A 10,517-nucleotide genomic window follows, 5' to 3' on the forward strand; every position below is an offset into this window, starting at 1 on the left:
GCTGCCAAGAATTGGGAATTACATCAAATGGATATCCATAATGCATGTTTGCACGGTGACTTGCAGGAAGAAGTCTACATGAAGATGCCACCTAGCCTTGGCTCTTCCTCCTCTAGCAAAGTCTTTCACCTCTGCAACTCTCTCTACAGTTTGCGCCAAGTGTCTCTCTATTGGTTTGTGAAGCTGGCTGCTTCTTTGCAAGCTTATGGATTTCAGCAATCATATTCAGATTACTCCTTATTCATTTTTTTCATTGGATCAATTCATCTGATTGTCCTTATTTATATTGATGATCTTGTATCGAAGAAAATGATCTTTCTGCTGTTCAGAAATTCAAGGAGTACTTGAGCCACTGTTTCCATATAAAAGACTTGGAAAACTGAAATTCTTCTTGGGGTTCGAGGTCGCCTACACCGCCAAAGGTCTTTGTCTATATCAGTGTAAGTATGCTTTAGATGTGATTTCTGATATCGATTTGCTGGGTTTCAAACTGACTGCCACTCCTCTAGAATAAAATCATAAGCTGGCTCTTGCGAAGGGCGTTGAATTCGCTGCTCCTACTTTCTATTGACGCTTGGTGGGTCGCCTTATTTATCTCACCATTACTTGGCTCGAATTGTCCTACTGTGTGCATATCCTTGGCAGTTTATGCAATGATCACTACAAGTTCATTGGGAGGCTGCATTTTGAGTAGTCCATTATCTCAAAGGCCAACCCGGGCAGGGTATCTTGATGCATGCCAATTGTAACCTTGCCTTAATCGCTTACTGCGACTCTGATTGAGTTAATTGCCCTTTGACCCGCAGGTCTCTCACTGGCTATTTTGTTCTTTTGGGTGGCTTTTCCATTTCTTAAAAGACTAAAAAGCAACTAACTGTGTCTCGCTCTTCCGCTAAGGTTGAATACATATCCATGACCACTGTTGCGGGAACTTAAATGGTTGAAAGGCCTCCTACTCTCTCTTGGTACTATGTCTATACAATTATTTTGTGTGAATGCACCAAACATATCGAAATGGACGGCCACTTTATTCGCAATGAAATACTCAGTGGCAATTTTCACACAGCCCACGTTCGCAGTTGCATGCAGCCGGCTGATATCTTCACTAAAACTTTGAGCAAAAATCAATTTCATTTTCTTCTTGGCAAGTTGGACATTCGGAACCTTCATACTCTATCTTGAGGGAGGTATTGAAACCTTTTAATGACTAGTGTCGACCAAACGTCCTAAGGATCTGACCTCTTAATAACCTACACTGATTTGTTCTATGTCTTGACTATTTATCGATCTGTATGGACTTGTCCGACATCTCAACAACCTATCAATCTGTTTGACGTATTGACAATCTATCTTACATTATCTGACATCTTAACGACCTATGTTGATATGTTCGACATTTTGATAATCTATCTATCATCGTGGTTTAAGATTTAATCAATGTGTAAATATATTTTTTTTACTTGTATAATATAAAAATTTTAGATCGTAGTTTGGGTATAGGAATTTTTTTATTTTTAGATTCTAAAAAGATAAACCTGTGTATATACCGTCACAGAAAAGGCAAGAACTTTCATTTCCCAGATTGTGCAATTCTCCATTTTCTACACTATTTGACTCTCGAGTGGTATAATTTAGTCTTCTACTTCTAATTCAACTAGGATTCTCTTGATTTATATGAATCTGGTCGCTCACTAGTATCCAGTTAACGACCATGTCTATCCAATCCAAAGACCCAGTCTGCGTCACTGGAGCCAATGGCTTCATTGGCTCCCACCTGGTCCGGACCCTCATAAACCATGGCTACACCACCATCCACGCCTCCATCTACCCCTCCTCCGATGCCTCCCATCTCTTCCAACTCCCACCTTCCGCCGCCGACGCTAATGTCCAACTTCGCATCTTCGAGGCCGACCTACTTGACTACGACGCCGTTTCCAAGGCAATTGAGGGTTGTCGCGGTGTTTTCCACGTGGCCTCTCCTTGTACGCTGGAAGATCCCAAGGACCCACAGAAGGAGCTTATATTGCCTGCGGTGCAGGGGACGATTAATGTGCTGGAAGCTGCTAAGAACTTCAATGTGAGGCGCGTGGTTCTCACGTCTTCCATTTCGGCGTTGGTTCCTAATCCTAATTGGCCGGCCGGTAAAGTATTTGATGAATCGTCGTGGACTGACCTCGATTACTGCAAGTCTCGCCAGGTGGACACCGGCTTATTGTTTATTCTTATTGCTCATAATTTATTTCAGTATTTGCCCTTCAATTCTTGCGATGGTTGAAAAATATATTCACCCACTGATTAAAAATTGGCTATACATGTTAATGGAAATAACGAATAATGAAATTCGAAAGCAAAAGAAATATAAAGATGATGATTGCTTCCAAGAGATCCAACTTCTGGGTTTTTTTTTTAGTTTTGTTTTTTAGTTTTATGTTCTTGTATGAGTATGATGATCATGATTGCTTTCAAGAAATCGTGATTTTATTATTTTTATGCTTATGGGTTGTGCATCCAATGGGATTTTATTTTCATATTTTTATTTTTGGGATTCTTTCTTTGCTCACTTGTTGGGTATTGGCTTTGGCAGAAGTGGTATCCAGTGTCAAAGACACTGGCAGAGAAAGAAGCATGGGACTTTGCGCAGAAGCATGGAATAAATCTGGTGGCAATCCATCCTGCTACGTGTCTAGGGCCACTATTGCAGCCTGGTTTGAATGCTAGCTGTGCTGTGTTGAAGCAATTGTTGGAGGGATCTGAAGACACTCAGGAATATCATTGGTTGGGTGCTGTGCATGTCAAAGATGTGGCTGAGTCACAAATTTTGCTGTTTGAGACTCCTAGTGCTTCTGGTAGATATCTCTGCACCAATGGTATTTATCAGTTTGGTGATTTTGCTGAGAGGGTTTCCAAGCTATTCCCAGAGTTTCCTGTTCACAGGTTTGTATTTTCATATACTATCTTGTCAGATATAATGGCTTTGCTGTCTGGCAATAATCCGGTTTTATTGTCTCTACAATAAAAAAAAAGAGGCACTAAAGCAATGCAGGTCTTTTAGGAATATTAATGGGGATCATAACGGGCTGTTGCAGTGTTCTAGTTAGAACCTGATAGTCACAGTCCAAAAGCTGATTTGGCTAGTTATGTGTCCAAAATAAGCCACTTTAAAATCTATCTTGGAAAACGCAAAGAAGATTTCATAATTCCTTCCATGTTCATACTTTATCACATTTGTTTTTTAATTGTTACTGTCATTATTGTTATTGTTTGGTGGTAATCATGACTGAGGGAAGATGCATTAACAGAACATCTGTCCTTTTGGTGCTTTTATTCATGTTCATGGTTTTAATCTTATGTGCATTTAAAATTTTAAAGAAAAAAGTGGCCAACAATTTTAAATGTCAAAGGAGAGAAGTTGACTTGTATATTCAAGGGGTAATGGGCTTTTCCCAAAAATGTGTTAATGTATCTATCTATCAGGTTTTAATTTTGAAACACATTTTCTATATTTTCCCCGTGGGTTGATCTAGTACAAGATCGTTGGGAATAGAAAAAGAAAAGAAAAACTTTGAGAAGTATCTTAAAAATGCCTTAGTTCAGTTAGCACGGTTAACAAGTGGGCACGACCTTGTTGATCAAGGATCCTAGGCTAAATTCTTTGACACAACTTTTTCTGTTGGATGATCTCCCCTAGTTCAGATTGGAGAGGTGGACTTGGCACAATATGTAAAATTTTCATGTGATACCAAAAGAATGGAATTAGAAATAAAAACAAGAGTGTTTCACTAGAAGTTCTTGTAGTGGAACTGCAATCCACTCTGAGATATAATGAGCCTGGATGACTAATGATCGCATTACATGTGATGCAGAGCTGGCCATGGGTTGAGCCTTATCTCTTCAGTAATGAAATCTTCTTTGTTGTCACGTGGCCTTTTCTTCTTTGTGATTGTCTACTTATGGTGACTTTGTTGTGAAAATAGGAGACTCCTCCCAATCCAGTTTCAGTTTTTTTGATAGTGATCATCTTACTTTTTTCTCTCCCTAGCGTTGCAGGGTCCACTTTTCTCTGGGAACTGGATAAGTCCCTTCTTCTTGTTGTTACTAAAAGTGTCCACTTTTGTCTAGTGCCACCTTTCTTTTAACCTGGTCTTATCCCTTGAAGCTCCACTAAGTCAGTTCTTGATAGTAATTGCGGAATAAAGTCTTCTAAGGCATCTGTGAGCTACTGTTGTTGCGTGTAGCTTGTACTGTATCAGATGCTCTCTCAATGGTGCTTTGGAGCTTGCTTTACGGTTCATATTCTTCTCTGAAGCTTCCTTTGTCTGACGAAGATTTTCACAAGTCATATCGTTTCATATTACTTAACTTTGAAAATAAAAGAACGAGAAAAGGAACAAAAAGTAAACCTGGATAAACTCTAGTCAGGATAATCCATAGTTCTGTTTACTAGTATTCACTGGCACTGATTTATGTCCAAAACAGAAATAAAGTTAAGAAAAATTATTTATTCATTGATAGGTAGGGGATGAATGTTCTATGGATCTTATTTTTTGGGCTACTTTCACTATCGTTTATTTCGTTAAGTTCAATTTATATCGACCAAATCATTCGACTTTAACAATGTCATTTTTGCTTTTGTTATAACTTTCATATGAATTTTAATATGATAATCAAGTAATTTTTTCCCCAATATGTTGACAATTATTCTATTTTTAATCAACACAGAAAAGTTTGCTAAAATCATTTAAAAAGTTTAGCAATAATAATCCTGTTGAAACAATACCAAAATTTAATTGACTTCTATTAAAGTTGATATGCATATCTGCTATTGGCTCAGTGATTCAATGGTTTGATGCTTGTTTTGTAACTCATAAGTTGGACTTCAAATTAAACCGTTAATTCCCTGTCTTCCTTTTAACTCAGTAATCCAATGGCAAATCTGTGTATCAAAGGGTAAGCATCAGATTTCATCATAACCTGCAATTATCTCTATAATATATTTGTTATCATTACTTGGCTTATTCAATTTCATTCTTTCTTTTAAGGGAGGCCATGATTGGTTCCACAAGAAGTGCTTTTGTAGCAAATTAAGCATTAGATTTTCTATGAACGATAGATTCTTTTTATTTTTCTAGACAAGTTAGAGAAAAAGGTTATCTGTTAATGCATGTAAATAGGAAACAGGACAATCTTTAGGTACTTGTTTAATAAAACCAAGGGGAAGAATTTATTCAGTAACAGAAAATAGAGGTTATCTCATTATTATTTCCAGACCATACGGGCACCACCAAGTTCTATTATTGTTTCTTTTATTGATTTTATCATGTTGATTGGCCTTTCCTTTTGTCTAATTAAGATTTTTGTTTGGTTTTGTAAATGCATGTTCTTGACTCTGAATCACATACAGGTTTGTTGGGGAAACTCAACAGGGCCTGACAGCTTGCAAAGATGCTGCCAAGAGATTAATTGAGCTGGGGCTAGTTTTCACTCCAGTTGAAGATGCTGTCCGTGAAACAGTGGAAAGTCTGAAAGCTAAAGGATTCCTAAAGCACAAAGCGTCACAATCATAGTTTCTTTTGGAGCTGAATTTATTTTTTCACTGTTTCATTAGTTGTTGCTAATGATGATAGAAATGAGTGTGCTTTTCTTTACTAATTCAATAATGAATAATCCCCCTTTGATCATACTTTTTATCCTTTTATTTTCCAAAAGTTTCTTTAACTTTTGATCCGATTGTTATTGTATATAATGGAAATAACCCATGTTTCCATCTAATCATATAGCTGTGTCCACTTTGATATATTTATGCCAGTATAAGATCCTCGTATTCTCTTATTCTTGGAGCACTGAGAAAAACCAAGACTCACTTTTGCGTCTTTACCGTAGCATTGTTTTCCAAACATGTGATCCTCAGTGGAATAGGTCCAAAACCTTGTGTTCCAATCATGGTTTTAAATAACGGCCGTTACGTTACGTAACGGCCGTTATGTAACGGGTTTTGGGGGGGCCGTTACCCGTTATTCCGTTATATAACGGCCCCTCCTGATTTGCATGCGTAACGGCCGTTACGTAACGGTAACGGCCGTTACCGACCGTTATGTAACGGTAACGGCCGTTACCAATAATTAAAATTCTTTTATATTTTTTATTTTTTGCTCCCTATTCTCATTTTCATTAGTTTATACACCTTTTAGCAGCTTTAAAGACTATATTTTTAAAGTTTTCTCTTCCTTTTCTCTTTCAAATTTCAATCTTCCTTGCATATTTCTCATATAAACTTAGATCCATTATAAACTATTCTATTTCCAAGCTTATTTCTTCTAAAAAGTTAGTTCAATTTTATCTATTTTAGTTTTTAATTGTTATTTTTTTTCCCTTTTTTTTGTAAGTTTTTGTGGATTAAAGCGTTAGTTTTGAATTAAAATTATACTTTGAGCTATTAGTTTACTCGATCTATAAAGATTATGTTGATTTTTCTTATTCTAAACTATATGATGTTTAATTTAAGTTGAATAATCTATATTTTATATATTTATGTGTATTATGCATTTGTATACATTGTTCTAAATTAAATCTAATCAATATCATTTTATTTATGAACTTTGCAAATTTTTTTAAAAAATTTGCGTAGCGCCAGGCCGTTACCGTTACGTTACGGCCGTTATAGGTCTGTTTCCGTTACCCGCGACCACGACCGCGAACGTGGCCGCGACCGCGATTTAAAACCATGGTTCCAATGTGCATGTGTATATATACATGTATATATATCTCGTCTCAAAACCAACAGATACTTTTAACATTTTGCAAGTGCTTGGAATGTAAATGGATTTGATGAGATGGTACAATATACCATTCAAGGGGACTGGATTTGTCTTTCTGTTGTTTGGTATTGCAATTGAAATTTGCCCATGGCATGTGCTGGAGGAAGTCATGAGATTGTTTTGGTAGGGTCAATGTCACCCATAACCAAGCAAAAGGTTTTGGATAATATAGAGTTTAAAAACCTCTATTAGTTTTATTAGTCTGTCTTTGATTTTTAAGTCGTTTTCCCTCCTCTCTTTGCTGTATTTTTTTAAAAGCCCACCAACACTCCATGTGCATCATCTTCCCTACCCTCAGTTATTGCTGCTTTTTTGCAAGTAAAGAATCCATCTTTATCTCTCTTTATATATAGAGAGAGACGTGCATTTCTAATCATGGAGGTTCTTCTGGCATTGCATGTGCATCAATGACCTCGCCCCACTTCGCATTATTTTACACTTCTCTGCCTCTTTCTCTAACCAATCCTTAACCTCGAACTCTCCCTTTCTCTACTATATATACTCTTTACAATATCTTTGATTTTCTTGAGGTGACAAGAAGTCTTCAGGACTCAGGACCAGTTCTTGAACCTTGCAATGAACAGTCCAATAGGTAGCAGCAGGTCTTGGTAAGTACCAAAAATATTTCTTATCTAAACTTGACACTGTTTCATTGATTATATTTCTCTCAGACTCTAGTTTTCATTTGGATTTTTCGCAGGTCCATTAGTGAGGACTCTTTAAGAAGGTATGTGCACTTTGCAAGCGAAAGCTGTATACAGGATTTGCTATCAGCTTCTGACTCCAACAGGTTTGGAAATGGTGATGATGGATGGAAGGTTATGAATCTAGACAATGGGGTTGAGATATCAAAACGTAGGTCTGGTTCATTCCACACCTTTCGAAGCAGGTGGCTGCTAAGATCAGTCTCTCCACAACAATTCATCACTGTTGCTAATGCCATAGATGCTGCAAGGGTAATCAATTTCTTAGGCCTTTCTACATGTCTTTGAGTTTGGTAATAAAAGTTCTATTGAAATTTTGGTTAGATCAGCAATGGGATCCTGACCTGGTGGAAGCAAGATATATAAAAGATCTGGAAGAAAATTTGAGCATAATTCGCCTAAGATTCGGGGAGAACTCTAAACCTCTCTTTAGAAACAGAGAATTCATAGTATATGAGCGACGAGAAACAATGGAAGATGGAACCTTGGTGAGTATGGCAGAGAAAATAGAGAGAACTATTCAATGAATTGAATCCTTCTTTCAAAATTTGAATTTGGGGGTTCTGTTTGTTTGAACAAACTGCAGGTGGTAGCCGTAGCTTCGCTGCCGAAGGAGATAGCTGCTGGTTTGCACCCTAAGCAAAATAATGCCATAAGAGGACTACTGCTTCAGTCAGGCTGGGTTGTGGAGAAGCTTGAAGATGACTCTTGTATGGTCACATATGTTGTTCAGGTAATTGAATAGTCTATGTCTTAGGTTCATGATTTACCGAGTCTAGACAAGAATTACTCTACTCGTATATGCATTCGTTTGGGCATTCCACATCGCATAACGGTTCATTGAAGTCTAGTTGAGTTTGAGATTTACTAATTATGTTGAAACATGGGGTGGTTTGAAAGTGTCATTTTAACCAAATAATACTATTTTTTAAAAATAATTTTTATCCTTTGTTGCTTTACAGTTAGATCCTGCTGGATGGCTGCCCAAATGCTTTGTTAATAGGTTCAACACAAAGCTGGTAATGATCATTGAGAACCTGAGGAAAATAGCACAAAATTGTCCAACTGATACGTGAAGTCTACTTTGTAAAAAAGAAAGAGAGTAATATTTTTATATATAATCATAATGAGATATCGTTACAATTTCATCTCTTCTCTCTCTGTATCTCAGTGAGGATTAGGGTTTGCTCAGTTGGTAAAATCATGATCTTTAATGGGTAATATATTTAATTTGGATATGATATCTATATTAAGAGAAAAAAGAAGAAATTTGGACATTTTCATGAGATGGGAAGCTGTGCAACACCAAGATAGAGGATCTGTTTTGGTGGGATGTGGTCCTGTAATTTCAACCATCATCATCACAATACAAGCTGGCGGTCACAAAAGAACAAAAGACAAGTGTGGTCATCTAGGACCATTTCTTTGCATTCTTCCTATTCTTTCAATTTAAACTGTGGGAGAACTTTGAAGTCTAAGTCATTTTCTTCTTTTTTTTCCCTTTTATTTTATTTAATTTGTTGTTTTTAAGAATGGGATAATGCAACTTTTTACTGGTTGGAAGGATTTATTTTAGGGAAATTATTATTTAATTTTGATGGCATGAAAAAATTTATTAATTGATTATTTAATTTTAAAACATGGATTAAAATGTTTTGACATTTTAAAAAATTTACTACTTACTCTCGCTATTAATTTTAGTTGTTAAATATTATAAAAAAATTTAAAATATTTATGATATAGAGTGATTAATTAGTAAATTTTTAAAAAATATAAGAGATCAATTAATAAATTTTTTAAAATTATAAGGACTAAATAATAAAATATTTAGTATAAAATTAATGAAATGATTAATTAGTAGATTTTTTTAAAAAATTTTAATATATTTTTTAAAATTGAGAGATTAATTAGTGAATTGTTTTATATTAAAAATTTAATAATAATTTTTTTTATTTTATAAAAAAATAAATTATTATAAAATTATTTATAATTTAAATTCTATTTAAAATGAATTTTTTTAAATAAAAAAATTGAATTCCTTTGAAAGTTGATATAAAAGAAATCAATGAAAATGGAATTTTATGAAATGTTTAATTTCAAATGGAGTTAACACCTGCCACATTTTTTGTTGTTTTCATCTTTTAATTATTGTAGTTGTTATTTTCTCCTTCAACAAGTTAGATTTTCAAGCCCAAATTAAATGCTTAGATTTCAGAATAGGTTAGATTTCAACAGGATTGATTGAAGTAGCAAGTTGCAACTAAGTTCAAAGATTAGGTTTCTTGTTTGAATTTGTGAAGTTATTGATCCAACTAAAATTTCCCACTATTTTTACTTAACTAATTCCCAGATGCCTGCATTAACAAGGCAGTGAGAAAGGGACATTTTAGAGGTTGACGAGGATTTTTTTATTTAAAAAAATTTAATATTATATAAAAAAATTTATTAATTAATTACTCAATTTTAAAAAATATATTAAAATCTTACTGTGATGTTAAAAGATTTATTAGTAAGTTGTAAAGATTTATTAATTATTTATTTTATTAATTTTAATGGTTAAATATTTTATTATTTAATTTTTATAGTAAAAAATTTATTATTTAATGTCTTAATTTTATAAAAAATTTACGAAAATATATTAGACTATAGGATACTATAGGATCCATCTATCAAACATGTTTTTAATATTTTTCCTTAAAAAAAAAAAAAATTGAACGGATGGAAGAAAAAAAAAAAAAGCCTTCACGTTACAGTAGATGAACAAAATTTTATTCTAAATCAACTTTAAAATTTTTGAATAAGTGGATATATTGGTTAATAAGATCTCGGTGGTTAATTTTAAATTTAATGGTTATAAAAATATTACCCATTTCAAAAAAAAAAAGTTATAAAAATATTACGGATGATATTAACTTAAATTTAAAAAAAAATATTGATTAAAAATAATTCAATTTGAAAATTAAGTTTATAAGTCCTTTGTTCATTTAAAATACTGAAA

At 34.3% G+C, this 10,517-nt stretch overlaps 2 protein-coding genes across 2 annotated transcripts; both read left to right on the top strand.

Moving 5' to 3' along the window:
- Nucleotides 1-1,497: 1,497 nt before the first annotated feature.
- On the top strand, nt 1,498-5,678 carry LOC110618077 (cinnamoyl-CoA reductase 1). The gene is made up of 3 exons (XM_021761106.2): nt 1,498-2,197; nt 2,585-2,934; nt 5,402-5,678. The coding sequence occupies exons 1-3, from the start codon at nt 1,712-1,714 to the stop codon at nt 5,562-5,564; spliced, it is 999 nt and encodes a 332-aa protein (XP_021616798.1). The 5' UTR covers nt 1,498-1,711; the 3' UTR covers nt 5,565-5,678.
- Nucleotides 5,679-6,777: 1,099 nt separating this feature from the next.
- LOC110616669 (START domain-containing protein 10) lies at nt 6,778-9,111 on the top strand. Its single transcript, XM_021759115.2, has 5 exons — nt 6,778-7,423; nt 7,516-7,771; nt 7,849-8,007; nt 8,106-8,252; nt 8,482-9,111. The coding sequence occupies exons 1-5, from the start codon at nt 7,392-7,394 to the stop codon at nt 8,593-8,595; spliced, it is 708 nt and encodes a 235-aa protein (XP_021614807.1). The 5' UTR covers nt 6,778-7,391; the 3' UTR covers nt 8,596-9,111.
- The last annotated feature ends 1,406 nt before the right edge of the window (nt 9,112-10,517 follow it).

The sequence above is a fragment of the Manihot esculenta genome, chromosome 6, assembly GCF_001659605.2.
Source record: "Manihot esculenta cultivar AM560-2 chromosome 6, M.esculenta_v8, whole genome shotgun sequence".
NCBI classification, from domain to species: domain Eukaryota; kingdom Viridiplantae; phylum Streptophyta; class Magnoliopsida; order Malpighiales; family Euphorbiaceae; genus Manihot; species Manihot esculenta.

Coding starts and splice junctions, on each gene's coding strand:
- LOC110618077 (XM_021761106.2), top strand. CDS start 1,712: ATGTCTATCCAATCCAAAGACCCAGTCTGCGTCACTGGAGCCAATGGC. Junction 2,198..2,584: donor ATTACTGCAAGTCTCGCCAG/GTGGACACCGGC, acceptor TGGCTTTGGCAG/AAGTGGTATCCAGTGTCAAA. Junction 2,935..5,401: donor CCAGAGTTTCCTGTTCACAG/GTTTGTATTTTC, acceptor AATCACATACAG/GTTTGTTGGGGAAACTCAAC.
- LOC110616669 (XM_021759115.2), top strand. CDS start 7,392: ATGAACAGTCCAATAGGTAGCAGCAGGTCTTG. Junction 7,772..7,848: donor ATGCCATAGATGCTGCAAGG/GTAATCAATTTC, acceptor TGGTTAGATCAG/CAATGGGATCCTGACCTGGT. Junction 8,253..8,481: donor TGGTCACATATGTTGTTCAG/GTAATTGAATAG, acceptor GTTGCTTTACAG/TTAGATCCTGCTGGATGGCT.